We start from the raw sequence: 20,569 nt of genomic DNA, 5'->3' as shown, positions 1-20,569 counted from the left end.
CGGCAGATTTGAGCAGAACTAACAATGTTCGTTTAAAGGTTCAAAATGTGCTACGGGATGGGAGCATCAGTCTGATAATATTTTAAGCACCAAGAAAAATGACATTACACACTTTTTCCCATAACAGCAGCTTACTGTGACTTCACGTGATAGTACGCGACGTGCATGATAATATTATATTTGACGCTTAACTCAAATATATTCATGATTCTCAAACATTAATTTGGTATTGAACTAACTTGAGTGCTTATCTATATTCTAGCCAGTACAAGTTTTCCCTGAAGACTAAAACTAAACCATACACTTCCATATGCTTTTCACCAAATCTTGTTAAATAGAAAGGTATTCTTCATTTGTTCCTAACGTGAAACTAGCTTAGGCGATGGATTTTCTCTTTTCTATGTCAGATATGCCGCAAGGTTTCGATTTTGTTTGGAGGTCTGTCACATAATTAGGATGTCTGGGAGTTTATGAGACAGTGGGTAGGCGGATTATATCCAACGACAGGATAGGCGGGAGATTATTTGAATTAGGATCGAATTACTCAAGAAGCATTTTTAACTAATGCACAAGTCAAGAAAATAAACCTCTTCACTTACAATATTATGCCATTGTACCTAAGCTTTTAAATAGGGATTGTTATGCAATAGGTAATATGAGAAGTGTTGTTATTCGGTATACGCTGCAGAAATATTACGTGTTTGTTTATCTTTAAAGTAAACTTCACGTAATTCGATATTCATTGTGTTTATGACAGCTTGTACAAATATGGATTAGTCTCAATAATTATTCCTATACATTCGATAAAATGAAGAATTTATTATATATATTCATCTTTTTCTGCCACCACTTATCGAAAGGCGGACACCATCAGAACTTTAGTTCAATGGACCTTTGCCGGGATTCTTGAGTCATGAAATATGCCATCTTTATTTGCCACATAGGTACATTCTTTTGATAATGAATGATATGAGGAATATTATGTTCGCATAACGATCTATAAGTTATTATAGTTTTTGTGTTTTAATATTACATTGTTTTTCACAATATTAACACGTCCATCACTTTAAAAACATACAATTTCATTTATCGCCATCCTGTTGAAACCATATTTCTTCCGGATCAATGTTGTGCATATTTTAAAAATAGTCTATAGTACATATTATTATATGATAAACAGGGTAGATACTTACTTTTAAATATTTTATTATAATTACATTTGATACTTATATATATTTATATGAAATTATGTTTTCAAGACTTTATTTTAATACTTTACTATATACTTATGCTCTACTTACATATACTTTTACTACATATAGATGGTACTGACCTAGGACGGAATTATAGCCTAATTAGCCAAATGTCCTGAATTTTGTAGGGTCTTGATCCAACTCATTACAAAAATATTAGGTATACTGAACTACTTTTCGTGGTTTAATTATATTAATTACTGAATACGTATTCCTTTAACTTTATAATTCACGAAATGTTTCATAAATTAAATTATATGTTATAGTATTATAGTATAGCTATATAGCTATATATGCTATAGCCGAAATAATTAATAGTTAACTCATATTACTAAAACTACCTAGATACCTACTTAATAAACACGATACTAACATATATTTATAAAACATACATAATTTTGTAAAACACTTCTGAGAAAATATATTATAACCAATAGAAAATATCTTTTTGAAAAAAGTAAGACACCCGGCAGGAATCGAACCTGCATCTCTTGGGTTTACGCCCCGTCCGCGCATTGTCCACTATGCTACTAGGTGACATACTAATTACGACAAACTTTAACTATTGGCCTTGTATAATACCTGCTCATCAGCGCTCTTCCAAATCAAGCTACTATTGGCAATCGGTTGCGATCGGTACATTCTTAAATCTTGTGAATTATTCGTTGAATAAAAGAAATAGTTAATTAAAAATATATTTATAATATTTTATAGTATCTAGTAATAATATTCATATTTTCTTTTATACATTCCACTTCAGGTATACCACAAAGATTCCACGTAGAAGATAATGAGAACATACCCATTAGAACTTAAAAAAAACTATTGCAAAATTTACTCAACAAGTAGATAGAGGACTCTTAATACACAATAATTCTCAACACCATATTAAATGATACATAAGATTTCAAAAAAAATCCATCAATAGTTAATTTGGGTTGTATTATAAAATAATTTCTGAAAAAATATCTTTGATGTCCATTACTGCATAATATTTTTTTCTTGCATACTGCTTTACAATTACCTTACGTGATATAATATCTTTTATAAGAAATGAAATGGTTTTGTTTTCATAAAATGAAATATTGCCGTAAAACTTTCATAAAGTTTTACACTATAATAACGGGTCAGGTTTTTAAATGGAAAAAATCTTATCTGCACACTGCCTTCGTTCTACGCGAGCGCACATTACCGAAGTAAAAGAACTAAGATTTTCAGTAGAGATCTAAGAGCAGGAAAAACACTGCATCGCGTCACATTTAGTTAGCAGTAACGTAAAGTTCAAATGCAGTTCTGTGCTCGACATAAACTACACAAGAACACAACTCGTGAGAAGCAGGAAGGATAGTCTTATCCAATTACAGTTCCCGGCCATACAGATCATTCTGGACGTCCTCTTTTACTTCGCTTTGAAGACATAAAATCCTCATATTGACTCATTATTTGATATATGTATAATGATAATAAACTGAATACATTTTTATTTTACTTCTTATCGCCACAAGATTAATAAGAATTTTTCCTCATTATTTCTTACTTTCAAGTTAAACTAATCTGACTACTTTATAATAAAATAATTACTAATACCCAGTTATACATATATACGTAGTTACTAGTTATATTTAGTTTTCCCATGACAAACAATTCCAATCCGTTACTGACGATTCGATATCGACATTACGAATTGATATCTTACCAAACTACTCTTTACATGTTCGAAACATATGAATAATAAAATACACATAAAATTGAAGTTATGTTTTATAGTTATTTCTCTCCCATCTTGTTTTGATAATTGAATTAAAACTGAAATTAACCTAATTGATCAACGCATTTCATTAGTCACGATGGCCGAGCGGCTACCGCATCGATTTATAATGACGTGGATCCCAGGTTCAAATCCAGGATGTTTTCGATATGTATTTGGATCATTGTTACCATATTTTTTTATAATGATTATAGTACCTACAAAACTGTAAAAATTATACTATTTCTAAAAAAACAATAAGTACAGGAATATCTTTCATCTTGAATCCTTCAAACGTATGGTATTTTTGCATATTTAGCATAAAATTATATTAATTTACATTTTTCGCGTAATTCAAATTATAGTATTGTGCCATAATTATACTATGGTTAGCAGCACTACATGTTATTTAGTAATATATTGAACAAGTGGGCAAGTGGCTAACATCCATTTTTCGCAACAAAAAAAAAATATCTGTTCATACATACTCCACTCTTTATAGGCCAGCCCATAATGATTCTGTGTGATCAAACATGGTTAAAAATGCCATTTTATATTGAAAATAACAATTATTTGAATTCAACGAATCAATCTAATAATCTATTACTAACCTTTTTTATCATTTTAAAAATCGTGGATCAAATTTATGTAAATTTTTCCTTCTCTGCTTTTTCGGGTGTAGGTATAACGTGGGAAAGCTAGCATAAATGAAAATACCAACAAGAAAAGTAGGTTTTTGGATAAAAAAAATTAATAGTTTAATCAAGTACCTGAGATAGTGAATAGGCATAGAAATCCAAAGAGGTAATTGAGGTATCCAGGGAACTGGAAGAGGTATTTTATATAGGTACTTGGGAAACCTAGCATATCAATAGTTTTATAATTATTATTTTATTGGTTTATAATAATGTACTTATATCGTTTAATTTTAAACTGTTATCATTATTATTGTTTCTCTTTATAATTTATTAATTCTCGATACAATCCTCAATGTAATATAATAATATTTAACTGTTTGTTTTCAATAATAAAAGTGTTAGCTAGGATGTTATTTTTTTAAATAGTAGATACATGGCATTAGTAAAAAATTAGAGTACACGTAGATAATTAGATGAAAAATTTTCCAAACATTTATATTAGTTAATGTTAATGAGATTATTATAAAAACGTGAGATGCATTTAAAGAATAAAACAGCGCATCGATTTTACGTCGATAAAATGAAAATGTAATGTGCAAGTCCAATAAATTCCGCATCATGAACCATTTGCATGAATTATGATTTTATTATTCCATTCTTTTATCGTCTCCCAGCGCTGAAGATTGCGAGTAATGCCCCAAGAGGGCGTTTGATGCCATCCACAAAATAAAAATGCCATCTCATTAAATATTTGAACATCGTTAAACCTTTTGTTTGGATTTTATTACAAAGTACAAAGTACTATCTTTTCTGTGAATATGTCAGTATAACTATTATTGTATACGATGAAATGATAAAATAGTCATTTATTATCCTACTTGTTACTATATTATAATTGTACAATGATCACCACCCTAGTTAAATAACTAATAACATACAAATATTATCATCCATTATTTTATTTTTATTGTACTTTTTCCACATATAATGTTTTAACAATTTCTCTTGAAGTGGGCCCCTAAACTAGGATTTTTGGCCGACCCCCCTTACACATCTACAAGATTAAGGGCAGTATGATGCTCTACAGCAGCGTTTTCCAAACGAAATTCCCCGGAGCCCCGGAGCCCCAGAGTTCCATGACGTAAAATCAATATTAATATTATTACTCCGTGAATTTTAGCGATTTACATTATTAAATAAATTTAATTATTAGGTTATCGACATTGATCATCTCAGTCCCACCAAGCAACATATTTTGACCCCTTGCTGTGTTGAATAAATAGCTGTTTTTATTAGAGTCAGATAACACATTAAAAATAATAATATACTAAAAGTATACACGTGAATTATCATTTAATTATATCAAGCATCATTATAACAAATCGCAAAGCATATTTTAAAATTAGTCTTGAAGTAAATAATAAGTAAAAAGGCTTTTTTACAATCAAAGAAAATTTGCGATGTGTGCTTGTCTTACTTTGCTGATCGCCCCCTAAACCCAGGCCATTATTCTAGCGCCCTTTCAGCCCATGAAACCCATGAAATAACCAATACCCGTTTCGTTTAATCGCGCAATTTTATATCATACGTAACAATGATAAATAATCTGTTTTGGTTGATTTAAGATTTTGTCAGCTATTCTAATCTTCTAAACTACATAGCTCCCTAATTAAAGCTTACCATACAGGTAAAAAATGTTGAGAAATAATGTCTTAATACTTAATATATTCTACAAATGGGTGCACGCATAAATACTTGTTGAGGAATGGCATTCCGTAAAATGGACGTAGGTACGGAGTATTTTAAGGCCCGGAGGTTCGCACCGGTAATTACCTGCCATTCAATGTCGAAAATTCTTATTTTCATAATATTTTGCATTTAAATTGAAGCACGATTTCCTTTACGCTATGCAACAACATTCAAATTACTAAATTAGACAATTCGTTTTGCCGATCGTCAATTATTTAAATTGAGCAACTTCTTAATAGATCAATCATTAATGTAAAAGTGTTCATTTATGTTAATTTTATTGGTCAATTCGTTTAGTTGTTAAGATTTTTACTAAAATTACCCCTGAAACTATAATATATCAATCAGCTCTTTTGTACATAATCTCTAAATCTTTGTTTTAGAATTAAAAACTATACTGCACAACTTATTTACCTATGCCCTATATAGGTATGTATTGTTATAATCAATATGCCTGTCAACATTGTATGTATTTTTTATGCGGCAAAATATTATATGTAAAACAAAGTCTTTACGTAAAGGAACTACAGTGATTTTCAAACAAGTAAGTTTTTTATTACTTTTGGCTACTGATATAGAAATAAACTACGACTGATTTCAAACATAAATGTAATTCAAAGAAATTTATTGTATTTTTACTATTTGAGGCTATTAGTTTCAAATCGATAAAATCATTTTTTAATATAGGTATTATGTTATTCTTGGTTCTGGTTTCGTAACTACTTTTCCATCGTACTCTGTGTATTCATAAAATACCAAATCCTGCACCATTTGTTAGTGAACCGCATGTTTATCGCATAGTTGAGAATATTAATATCAGCCGAAATTTTAATGATGATTTTTCATTAATTTTAATGACATCAGGAACATTTTATTTCACTATTCGCTTTTTCTAATTATTTACCAATATGTTTGCCAAAAGAAATTAATATTCTATTTGTAGTCCTAAATGCAGGTACTTAACGGTTATTTAAAATGGTGGAATATAAAAGTTACCGGCTTTGAAACCAATAGCCTAATTTCCATTGCTAATAATTAAATCATACCATAAAAAGTCAATGTTTCCCGATGCATTAGCGATAGTTTTGATATCATTTTATCCATGGGATCCATATCAATATAACATGTGTGACATAATTATTTACAACGCCTGTCAACGTTGTGATTGATATTGAAATTTCTACATAAAATCTAAAAATCAACATCTAACAAATTACATAATAATTATAACGGTTAAAGAACATGTAAAGGGATAGTACCTACTATAAAAAAGCTCTTATCTCAAAACATGTTCCAAATGTTCACAGTTATAATGCATGCTTAACCAGAGATACTGACATGGTTAATCAATTAACTACATTCAAATTACTCACTCAATATGTACTTAACTTAGTAATATCATACCTACTAATTTAATTGTTAATTTTTATATTGGGATTCGCAGATATCACACTATTACACATGTTCTCAAGATCCAATATACTTTATTCACAAAGATCCCGTCAGACCTTTTCATTCGTTTTTTTTCAGATGTTAGCACGAAACTTTTATAATGTCTTATAGTTTTGTTTAAGTTGTTAGTCGAATTCAATCGTACAAACTTAAGATATCACATTCACATGAGAGTCGAACACGCGAGGAATTACGTGTCATGGCATGCTTCTTACTGCGATTGCATCTGTCTCGGAATAACAAACTAAACCCAATTGAGCTAAATAAATTAAGAAAAGCTTCAAGTAAGGTTTTCGAAGTCTGGCATTTGTTCTGTCGGGAATTTAATCTGTTAAAAATAACTCAGAAATCTGTTTTTAATGATCTTAAAAGTTTAAGAATTCACTTTTTAGGTTTCGGAGCGTTTAATTAAAGCGTAAACTTTTATTTTGTTTCGTGGTATTGTTTATCAACATACCCACAATACACAACTCGATAACATTTATACCAACACTTGGCACTAATGGCATTTATTAATTAAATCCTATACACTAGAATCTTATTCAACATTAAGGTATAACAAATGTATTAATTATTGTTATAAAATGTTTGTATTAAAATTTTCACATTATTATTCTATACACAAGCTGCTTTCAGTCCACTACGACAGCTAAATAGGGTAGGAAAGCATCGAATTATTAACACTTATTGTAACAATTACAATAATTTAGTTATAATTGTTACAATAAGTGCCATGTTTTAACAGCAACTCTCGACCATGTGATAAATTTTAGACTGAGATAGACAGTTTTGATAGTTCAAACGGCTAACTTATTGTAATTGTTACAATAAGTGTTAATAATTCAATACTTTCCTATCCTATTTAGCTGCCGTAGCGGACCAAAAGCAGGCTTGTGTATAGAATAGACCCGCTGAAACTTGTAATCAGTTAACCTTGTTACCGAAAACTTTTAGAAATTAAGTATTTTAAGAAAATTCGTCCAATAATCGTGACTTAATTATTTGGCCATCAAACAGCAGCATTCTTCACTACTCGACTCTAATTATTCTCTTGTCATCACTCAACATCTGTTTGTGGAAATTCTATGGCACTCTTGATTTAATTCGTTCATTTAGGGAGAACTTTTTCTCGTCCTATTCAATCGTCCTGATCAAATACCACGAATATTTTTCAGAATTCATTTTCCCTGCGGCCAATGTGGTCTGGACCTGGAGAGGCAGGTAAACCGAGAAGAGTGTTGAAAATATCGAAGGGTTAGTAAACAGATGTTGCATAATACGAGGGTGGGTCAATAATTCCTTAGAAAAAAGCATTAAAACAGTTTTTATTTTGGTATTTTTTTTTTATTTCTCAACATAATCTCCTTAGAGCTCAATACACTTGGTTAGACGTTTCTCAATTTTTTTTAAACCGTCAGAAAAATAAGTTTTCGGAAGGTCCTCAAAATAAGCATTTGTCCGATCGATGACTTCTTCATTTGAAAAAAAACGTTGTCCACTTAGCCATTTTTTTAAGTTTGGGAAAAGGAAAAAGTCACTGGGGGCTAAATCTGGCGAATACGGTGGGTGGTCGACCGATTCGAACTTAAATTCTTCAATTTTAGCCATTGATCGTAAACATGTGTGAACACGGGCATTGTCGTGATGAAAGAGGATTTTTTTCCTGTTTAAATGAGGCCGTTTTTCTTCAATTTTGTTTTTTAGCTGGTCCAATAAAGATGCATAATAATCCCCTGTTATTGTTTTTCCTTTTTCCAAATAGTCAACGAAAATAATTCCACGTGCATCCCAAAATACAGTAGCCATAACCTTACCAGCTGATTTTACGGTTTTCGCCTTCTTTGGACATGGTTCGCCTTTCGCAATCCACTGCTTTGACTGTTCTTTCGTCTCGGGAGTATAGTGGTGTATCCATGTTTCATCTACAGTCACAAAGCGACGAAAAAATTCATCCGGATTGCGTTGCATGAGCGACAACAGGGCTTTAGAGGCCACCACCCTATTGCGTTTATTGTCGACTGTGAGCAAACGCGGCACCCATCTTGCAGAAATTTTTTTCATGCCCAATTTGTCATGTAAAATAGAAATGACGCTACTTTTTGAGATCCCTGTAACCTCAATTATCTCACTCAACTTTAATCTTCGGTCACTTAACACCATATCGTGGATTTTATTGATCATTTCTGGTGTAGTCACCTCTACAGGACGTCCTGAGCGTGGTTCATCCTTTGTTGATGTACGACCACGTTTAAATTCATTTAACCAGTTATAAATAGTTGCAAGTGAAGGAGCAGATGTGCCGTGAACTAAATCCAACTCATTTTTTATTTTTTTTCCTGTTAACCCTTTTATATTAAAATGTTTAATAACAGCTCTAAACTCAATTTTCTCCATTTTTGTAAACAAGCAAATTTTTTTTTTTAAATGTACGAGAAACACACAACAACCCGACCAATCTGATTGAAACTTCGCAGCATACTGAATCGGTAGTGCCGCTGCATGAAAACAAACCGCTTACAGTACTAGTCGCGCCACCTGTCGGCTTTTCTAAGGACTTATTGACCCACCCTCGTATATATAAAATTTATTGATGCGTTTTATGTATATTATTATACATAAAACGCATCACAGCTATATAATGTATGCATTAAATAATCAATACTTATTAATCGATTGAGAAAAAATTCTAAAAAATATGTCAATTTCACCTTCCATTCGAATATTATAATTCCGTTTTTTTATAAGTATATTAAGCCGGAGCGTGCACTAACCAACGACATTAGAAATAATGCACTAACTCATCGATATATTGACGTAAGTCTAAAATTTTGCATAAAGCACATAGATTGTTTAAAATTTGTATCAATACCGGTCAGCAAATTTCTTCTATTAAACTTAACATTTTCAACATACTTAACAAACTCGAAACTTTTTCGGTTCATCACCCGCTTTTCATTTTTTTTTTCAGTGAAAACCGAAATATTATTACTCTATCACAGCTTACAATAAAATTATAAGTGTACTTTCATGTAGCCGACACATTCATTCAACCATTGTGTATTTTTTTAATTCAAAAAGATATAAACATACCACATTAGAAAGTTTTAAAATTAGTGAAAGAAGAAAAAAAGAAGGTTTTATATAAACGGAGTCGGGAATAGAAACCGTAACAATAATCAAATTGGCTCTGTGTAATTCGTGCATATTAAAAAACATCGCATCTGCGCTTATTCAAGATTAATTTGTAGCACAATAGAAATTGGAAATATAACAATTTGAGATTTAATAATAAAAATAAAACTAATAAAATTGAATAAAACGTATGAAATTATAAATATTGATCAGTAAAATTAGATCATCATTAAGGATTACCCTGGTGTTTGGTGGGATTGTTTAGAGAGAGCTCAATATTTATTTTTCCTCATTTACTCTGCAACGCTCCCCATATGATGGAGGTGGTAGCGTCCACATTAGAAAACCATGATATACTTTACCCACTATTTTTTACAAAATTTACCAAATCAAAAGTGTGTTTAAACACTATTATAAATGATGAAAACCAAAACTATGCTAAAATTTTTAGGTTTTCGTATGTTTCGTCGGCGAGTGGTTATATCGGTATGTATTATTTTTCCAACAAAATCAGTCCACCGTCAATTTGTTAGGTCTCTATTGGATATCCAGTTGCTGACTTCGTAATAGGGCTTTAGTTTAAGCGTTTAAGTGCCGTAATAACAATATAAACACGCGATATCGTATTCTTGTAGGCGAATCTCATATTTATTATTGACAACTCGATATGTGAACTGCTCGAAAATGGAGAGTTTATTTGTATTTTCTTCAAATAGCCGCATATATAATAATGTGTAGAAATAGACTATTTACCTATAAACTACGTATATCATAATAGAAATAATGATTTCGGAATAATTTAGAACTAATATTTAGGCCAAATGCATTAAGGTTTAAGTAACTACCTAGTAACAAACATAGATTTACTTGATACACCATAATATGTGATATTCTTTAAATAATACAATCGCGTGTCATAAATAACATCCGTGTTCTACTTGTTAGGTTAAGTAGAGCCCAGAGCTTCTCAATCAGTGTGTGGCAAGATATGTTTACACACAATAAAGTGCAAACATCCTAAAAATTTGAATTTGGCTTTGTATTGTACCAGATGCAACAGCACTACCTTCACTACAAGATATAAATATAAAAACTTCAATATTTAATTGATACATTTTTATCTCGTAGAAATAGTCTAATGGCAACGACTTTGGTACCTTATTTTAATATCTACATTAAATGTTATAGAAAAAAATAAACCGTTGCGGTCCCATTTTATGTGAGCAAGTGCGCTGAGTAAATCAAATAAAATACGAATTATAATACATTTCTTTCAGTGGCGGTCCATAGATGCTATAGAAACAGAGCACCTCCAGAAATATTCGATATATTACTATATAACAGTATTATAATTATATTCATGTTATGGCATTGTTTACTAAGAGATTCTCCAAAATTTTATATTTATTATCTATTGCTTATATTTTCACGGTTAGTAGTTACGATCTATCTACATTATTGCGAACATTACTTAAAAAATATGTTTATAACATCGCAAAAATACCACTCCGTAAACCAAATATCATACTATTTCATCGAATAATCGATAAGAATCAATGAAAAACCCTAAGTAGATAATATGTATTTTTCCAACAGCATTCCTACAACAACAAAAAATATATAATATATAATAGATATTTTTTAATTTTTATATTTGCAGCCTAGGTGAACTATACATTATAAATTTGGTAAATATGGACAAATTGAGAATTATAAAAAAACTTGTGGGTAGGTAGATCTTCGAAAATTCTATGATTTAAATGGTGTAGACACTAATAAATTTTAGATTCACTGGTTTAGAGTATTTAGATAACTATAGATTATTATAAAATACATATCTAACATTGATAATATCTACTTATTGTATAATGTAACATACAATTCAATATTTAATCAGTAATGGTATATTTTTTAAAACATATTTTAGTGCTCGGTGAGCAGTTTATAAAAATGTAAAAGTAAGGTAAGTAAAGTAATTGTAAACCGTAAAATAATAAATACAAAAATATTGGTCACTTGCTTTATTTATAACATATAAAACTAAACTATTATTAAATTGTTCGCATTCTTCGTTGTTTGAAAATTGTGACTCCGTTAAAAGACTCCTGTCGTAATATTTCTCCTTCAATCTCCATATTCTACAACCCAGATGGCTGTAGGGTAATTTACTTGATTTAACCATCGACTAAAGGATCTCTCTCTTCCATATCGACCCTTGATAATTACTAACAACCTCTTGATAATTGGCAGTATGTCTTCTAAATAATATGTAACCAAAACACCGGAGTCTTTTTCTCATTACTTTATTATTTTTATATTGACATTGACACCTATTGTTTGAACACTACAATATGCCAATGGCAGTAGTGTATTTAGTAATATAAGTGAAACAATCAAAAATACACAGGCTTTGAGAAACCACATAAATATAATAATATTGTGTCCTCATCGAACCCAGAGCTTCTAGATGGTAAGGCCAGCGCTTTACGCACTTCACCACGAGAGCCGCCTATATATACTTATAGTTATGTATTACACCTGTATTTAAATTTTATACAGGTTTTTTTATATATAAGTCTGTATTATATTGTCCGTATATCCTAAGAATTAAATTTTGTACACAGATGCTAAAGCGGTAAAGAAACATTCTATTAAAATTTTGGTGTTTAAGTGTTCCAAATATGGTTTTGAGTGACAGTATCGTACTGAAATATTTTCCAATCAATTCCATGGTCGACTTCCACATAGTTAGATATTATAAAAAATATACGTCTCATTGATTTACTTTCTGAGATAATTAAGGGAGAAAATAAAGATAAAAACAAGCACTTCTTTGCTACGTATGTATTCTCCCTGTTGTTTTTGACGATTCAAGAATTATTATAATGAGACGATACATATATTACATTATGATATGTTGGCATAATAGCTAGATACTTACTATTATTAAAATCTATTATACGTACAACATTTACGTACCCATAATTATTTATTGTAGGTGTTCATAACTACAATACATAACTATGGTTAAACATGCCACAGCAATTAATCTATTAAATTTCATCAATGTTGTGCTATTGAGCTACATTTTGAATATTTGCAAAAAAACTTTGCTTACACATAAAACAATAAAACTTATTCGTGTTTTTTTAATATTTGAGTTAACACCGTGCGATGAAAATTTCATTTGAATATCACATGGAAAATATATATCCCAGAGTAAATGGAACAAAACACTGGGATTACAGTAAATTTAAAACGACTCTAAATTTACAATGCTATAAAAATATTTTCCCTCCAAAACCCATTCGATTCAATCTTTTCAGACTATGTATATTTTTTTATTCCATTTGCTTTATACACATATCATAAACGATACCCCGAAGGGATTAAGGAATTCCATTTCTATTTGTGTATAAATTATTCTGATTTATGTTCGAATTCCACTTCGAATGGAACTGTCGTACAAAAGCTTCCCGCGAAATTCCCGATATCGCGTAAAATTTAATTGTCCTCGTAACAATGGCTTCGATTAAATTCATTCATTGATTACGCTTGGATTATTATTGTTTTGAATTCCGACAAACGGTGCTTTGTCGGCTCACTTTGACAATGCAGTATTTATAGGGTTAGTTTTTAACAGAGCAAACTTTCACTACACGACTCTAAAACTATTCATTCATATTGTTTGTTTTAACAACGAACCCTTAGAAATAACTTTATTTTTGAAAATATCATAATATATTATTTATGCAGTATTATAATTGGGCTTACGGTTAAAACTCGTATCTGAAAAATGGTAAATTATCTTTCTATACGCGTTGGATAAATATATAATAATTATATAACTACAATTTCAAAATCACTCAATAATTTTAAAAAAAAAATGCTCAAATAATGCTTTACCTACTTATATTTATCACACTGTTATAAACATCAGGTTTAAGAAAACTGATCGCCAACTTAAACACAACATGTTTTTTTTTACTAACCTTACCTCCTAACTTGTAGCATGTATTTTATATAATATATTATCATACATTTAACTAGTCCACAGCATTTTCACCTACTGCTCATACAACCAAGATTTTATAATTCTGATGACAATGTATTGAATTAATTTATTAATATATAATTAAGTGTACCTAATTGTTCCAAATTGCATAGATCATACATAAAGAACTTTATACAAATACTACAACATTTGGTCATATTTTCTTCCTTTACACCGATGCAATAAGCAAAGAAAACTCGTCATCAATGCGATTATCTACTTAACGTAGATCTATATGTTTTTTACATGTTTGTATTAACTTATCGTATTACTAAGAGTACATACAAATTCAATGAAATTCAAAGATTTATATTAGTTTAGAAACTTTCTATTTTCTTAGTCCCCATATACATTTTTTTTTTACCTTTTTACATAGGTTTTTCTAGCTTTTTTCTAGATTTATCATATATCTAGTTTAATAACCCATAGCAGATTATTTTTTTTAACTTGCTTTTAGTGACATTCTCGTTTATATCTTACAACAATAATATCCAGAAAATCAGCTGCGATAAACATGGAACTCCAAATAAATGAAAATAAACGAAAATACACGTCAGTTTTTCACAGTACATACATAAACATACGAGAAAAACAAGTTTATTGTTGGCGGCGATGCTTTACAAAATTTTAATTTTCTTATCTCGGATCCCTTACCATAAACACAAATTAACACAAGCAAAAAAATAAATGTCCGTATTAACCTCGCCATTATTGAGAAGATATATCGATATTTTTTGTTATGTGTTATTTTTAAATAAGTAAACTAATCTACTGCATCCAACTTTTTTATTGTTTTGTATTAAAACGTTTTTTTTTATTGTATCTTACCGAATTATTCATTTTATTTTTCCAGATCTTCGAAAGCAGTTTCTCTCACCGCCGATGGCAACCAGCGTCGAGGTATATGGACAAACAGCAATGCGTTGTATCGGTCCATCCGGCGCTCCTCCAGCACAACTCCATTGGCTCAAAAACGGTTCACCGTTACCGACGTCTTCGTCTGCTTCGTCAACATTGCTGGTCTCAGCTGAAGGACATCTACTGGTCTCACAAGCTACATTACAGGTATAACATATATTTTTTTTTGTTTAATACCATGTCCGATCCTAATAAGAGCATATGGATGTCTCCACAGGGTGGAGGTTGAATTAACAGATTTTTTTTTCTACGAGAAATGGATGTTGGCCACTAGCTCAATCTATTAGGTCCAAATTGAAAAACAATGTGTAGTTTCCAGACCCAGGATACGAACCTGGGACCCATAACATTATAGGCCGACGCGTAAGCCGTTCGGCTACTGTGATACATAATACATAAGAATACAAGAAAGCAATAGACAAGACGGAAATATTTATACGGGATTTTTTATAATTTATACTACATATTAAATAAAATAGTATAATGCGCAAATCACTATGCCATTAAGAATGTATGGTGTTTAAATAAATATAATTATATAATATATCAATATCATATTATATCTAAAATAATTAAACTAATTCATAATTGATACATTTTTTTCAATTCGACATATATACAAGATTTAAGAAACTAATCGTGTTTATTAAAATTACATAACTTGGATTCTCTTAAGTCTGTATGTTTGATTGTTTCACTTCTACTATAACATTACTGTTTGACTACACTACTGACACTGGATCTAATGGCTTTTTGTAGTGTTAAAAATAATATAAAGAAGTGGTCGCAGTACTCGCATATCAAGCAACAAAATGTGTCCTCAAATTTCTTTAGGTTCAAGATTTTTGATTAAACTACGTTTTTGCGGTTTTTTCTGAATATGCATTTTCAATATGTTTTTTCTTATTTATCAAACTCGTATCTACAATAAAAAATAGTTTAATCATCACTCCACACTACCAGCTTTAAAACTCTTCAATATTTTAGTTATTTGTATTTTTCCAGGATATGGCAAACTACAGTTGCATCGCTGAAAATGTCGCGGGCAAGAGAATATCAGAACCAGCATTGTTAACTGTATATGGTACGTAAAATCAATTGTTAAAACATGTCAAAAAGTATTTTACTGTACCTACGGCTTTCGTTAAATTTTAATTTTAACGTAAGCCACCTCAGTTGAGGCATGGTCGAAAAAGATCGTGGCTAGGCGATGCGCGGATTGCGCAAGATGACGCGTGCCGAACGAAATATAATTTGTCATAAAAATTCAACATGCGTCCATTTAATGTTCTGTTTATTGTCCTATCAGTAACAATAATAATATATTCATTGACATGTTTTCTTTTTCGTGTAAATGGGTAACGCTTTTTAGTCATCTTTACACGATTTAAGAATTAATACCCCCGTCGCCATCACGAAACAAATTGACGTGTTCACAGCTCGACGTTCGCTCTCCGATTGCCAGCGATTCCAAAATTTCGTCGCACCTATAGTTGGAAATTATTTGAGGTTTCACTGAAATACCGTATTATGCGATGTAGATTTTGGACGATAAACTTCTGTTACAATATTGCAATTCAGCAAAGTGCACTGTTTTGTCAATGTATACTATGTCATTTAAAAACTTTACGGTAGTTTTCATACTATCGTTTTATTTGATAGTTTATTTTAAATTATCCTTTATGTGTTGTTATAGCACGGTTTAACCGTAGTGCAATAATTATCCAAAATTAGTAATTAACGAGTTTATATTATTAAAATACTTTAAATATTAAATTCACTTATTGACAATTAATTTATTGTAAACAAGTATTTAACATAACTTAGCGGTATGGACTCTGGTACAAAAGTAATATATACTATTCTATATAATAATATACAATAAGTATTTCTATAAGGATCTATTGATTTAAAAACATTCCTTATGCAATATTGTAATATTACATATTATATTATATATTATTGTGAGAATAATAATAGCTAGTTCTTAAATTTACACAATAGTTATTAAATCGTTCTATTCCGTACTTATTCTAAAGGCAACCCTTATTTTTATTGATATAAAAACATTCCTTACAATAATATTTAACAATATTTATAGCATACCTATTACTGTGAGAAATTTTTCGGTTATTAACATACGTATTGATTCATGTCTTATACGAGGGTGGGTCAATAAGTCCTTAGAAAAGCCGACAGGTGGCGCGACTAGTACTGTAAGCGGTTTGTTTTCATGCAGCGGCACTACCGATTCAGTATGCTGCGAAGTTTCAATCAGATTGGTCGGGTTGTTATGTGTTTCTCGTACATTTAAAAAAAAAATTTGCTTGTTTACTTTTAATTACGTTAAATTGAGTTTAGAGCTGTTATTAAACATTTTAATATAAAAGGGTTAACAGCAAAGGAAATAAAAAATGAGTTGGATTTAGTTCACGGCACATCTGCTCCTTCACTTGCAACTATTTATAACTGGTTAAATGAATTTAAACGTGGTCGTACATCAACAAAGGATGAACCACGCTCAGGACGTCCTGTAGAGGTGACTACACCAGAAATGATCAATAAAATCCACGATATGGTGTTAAGTGACCGAAGATTAAAGTTGAGTGAGATAATTGAGGTTACAGGGATCTCAAAAGGTAGCGTCATTTCTATTTTATATGACAAATTGGGCATGAAAAAAATTTCTGCAAGATGGGTGCCGCGTTTGCTCACAGTCGACAATAAACGCAATAGGGTGGTGGCCTCTAAAGCCCTGTTGTCGCTCATGCAACGCAATCCGGATGAATTTTTTCGTCGCTTTGTGACTGTAGATGAAACATGGATACACCACTATACTCCCGAGACGAAAGAACAGTCAAAGCAGTGGATTGCGAAGACAAACCATGTCCAAAGAAGGCGAAAACCGTAAAATCAGCTGGTAAGGTTATGGCTACTGTATTTTGGGATGCACGTGAAATTATTTTCGTTGACTATTTGGAAAAAGGAAAAACAATAACAGGGGATTATTATGCATCTTTATTGGACCAGCTAAAAAACGAAATTGAAGAAAAGCGGCCTCATTTACACAGGAAAAAAATCCTCTTTCATCAGGACAATGCCCGTGTTCACACATGTTTACGATCAATGGCTAAAATTGAAGAATTGAAGTTCGAATTGGTCGACCACCCACCGTATTCGCCAGATTTAGCCCCCAGTGACTTTTTCCTTTTCCCAAACTTAAAAAAATGGCTAAGTGGACAACGTTTTTTTTCAAATGAAGAAGTCATCGATCGGACAAATGCTTATTTTGAGGACCTTCCGAAAACTTATTTTTCTGACGATTTAAAAAAAATTGAGAAACGTCTAACCAAGTGTATTGAGCTCCAAGGAGATTATGTTGAGAAATAAAAAAAAAAAAAAAAAAAACTGTTTTAATGCTTTTTTCTAAGGAATTATTGACCCACCCTCGTATTATTATCTAACAATGTCTTATAACAGTATGTATGCTGTACACTATACGTGTACACTGTACAGTATGGAAAACTCACGCATATTTTGATATTTAAAAGTATTATAATTTATTTGCATCTTATTTGTGTAGGTATACTCACTCGTAAGAGCAGGTGATTGCTGGTGGCCATGTGTATGTGATTAATTTGTCGGTACAACTTTGAATAGTATGGCTACGAAAGATCGTTAAAATCATTTCGATTCCATTTATTCAAACGTCAACGAGAAAGCATCGAACATTACTTTAAATGTCAAATTAATTCACGTGTGATAAATTTTCCAACAATAATACCTACTTACTAAGAAACCTTCACACAGCCTTTATTTTACATTAAGAACATATTTTAAATTATTTTAATAATTTATTACTGAAGGATTTTTCATAAATAACACATCATTTCATGAATCCACGTAGAAAAGAAAGTATTATGTTCTAATTTTATATAGACTTATTATAAATTGGACTAGTTTGTTTTTATCGTCGCAAATACTATAACATGTTTAGTAATTTTTATTTACTTTGAAATACTAATTCGATCTTTTGAATCCGACGTATCGTATAGTAATTTCTGTCACAACTTTCGTTCACCTTTATTTAACGCCAGTAACCTGGTGATATTCATACCTTAAGGCTATACTTCAGCTGGGGCACGGTCTAAAACGATCGTGACTACGCGACGCGAAGATTGTGCAAACGACGCGTGCAGAACAAAACATAATTTGTCATAAAAATGCAACATGCATCCATTTAATGTTATGTTTATTGTTCTATTAGTAATAATAATAATATATTCATTTACATGTTTTCTTTTTCAAGTAAATGGGTAACGTTTTTTAGTCATCTTTACACGATTTAAGAATTAATTCCCCCGACGCCATCACAAAACAAATTGACGTGTTCACAGCTCGACTTTCACTCTCCGATTGGCAGCCAGTCCGAAATTTCGTCGCACCTATAGTTGAAAATTATTTGCCGTTTCACTGAAGTATGCTCTTAATGCTAATAACGTAGCTTTGCGATGATTGTGAAATTCATCAGGATATTACATTCAAACGATACAATACCCCAATTTTGAGCGACACAGATGTCTTTGAGAATGTCGTAGAATTCAGATGTACCTTGGATGTTGGTAAAACGTAAGAGCTTGGTAAAATTCTAAAGTTTTTTTAATAGGATTGAAGAGAGGATCTGTACAACGGCCCCTCACTCAGAGAAGAAGATTCAATATGACAGCAGGTCGCAATCAATGCCTCGATAAAATTATATTAAAAAACATTTTTAATTAATTCTCACTTTTTTACACTATAATTTAACTTATTATTGCTAGGCTAAAGTAACAGAAGAATTAATTTAACCCGGTGCATTGTATACTTACAGTTCAAATTTCTAAACAATGTCAAAGTCGAAGTTATATTTAGGCGGCGAATCGATCGTATAAATTGCGCACAGCCTCATCTTACGACAACAGCCTGTCAACTGACATCAAATTTTAGTTGTTATTCTATTTCCGCAAAACGGTAACTTAATAACCCACCCGTAATCTGACAATATATTTTAGAAAACCTGTCACTTAAAAATTAATGATTCCAACCATGAACGAAAACATCTTGAAAAGACATTCTCCCCAAATAAATAAATAAAAATATAAACAAAAGAAATAAGAGCTTTTAAAAAACAGGTCTCTATCTGAAGTTAAACTTAAATTGAACTGTCTGAACTGTGATTACGATTACGCACGCAAGCGATTCTTTTGTTTTTAGTCAACATCTCCGTTGTATTATTTTCTTAAATGACGCAGATTCTCTCAAAATATTGTGTCTCTGAAAAAGACACGTCGTGTCAACGCTTATGAAATTGAATTTATTTATTAAAAAAGTATATTTCAGTGACAATCTTTCGAGAATTGTTATTACATAACATTTTAGAGAAACCCAGTATCCAGGGACGGATTGGCCCGGCGGAACACAACGTAATTCTTCCCGGTGTTTTTTTTTAATATTTTTAATGTAAATCGTGAACGCATGTAGATACTATTATAATCTCTTATATATTATTATCCTACAGCTGTGCCCGTTTTTGCGAGCGATTGTGTGACTTATTCGTCATGTCCAATAGGTTTAAATGAAAAATTCA

The 20,569-nt window shown here is 31.1% G+C and overlaps 1 protein-coding gene across 1 annotated transcript in view; it reads left to right on the top strand.

Moving 5' to 3' along the window:
• LOC147068085 (netrin receptor UNC5C-like) overlaps window positions 1-20,569 on the top strand; it is a 278,146-nt gene that overhangs the window by 157,440 nt on the left and 100,137 nt on the right. Inside the window, exons 5-6 of the mRNA XM_085953343.1 lie at window positions 14,879-15,090; window positions 15,949-16,027. Of these exons, the coding sequence (XP_085809469.1) occupies window positions 14,879-15,090; window positions 15,949-16,027 (291 nt within the window). The remainder of the gene's footprint in view (window positions 1-14,878; window positions 15,091-15,948; window positions 16,028-20,569) is intronic.

The sequence above is a fragment of the Rhyacophila brunnea genome, unplaced genomic scaffold (genome assembly GCF_057557595.1).
Source record: "Rhyacophila brunnea isolate RB1 unplaced genomic scaffold, BYU_Rbru_1.0 scaffold_3, whole genome shotgun sequence".
Lineage (NCBI taxonomy): Eukaryota > Metazoa > Arthropoda > Insecta > Trichoptera > Rhyacophilidae > Rhyacophila > Rhyacophila brunnea.
Note: the sequence above shows the minus strand (reverse complement) of the source record. Positions and strands in the feature narration are given on the sequence as shown.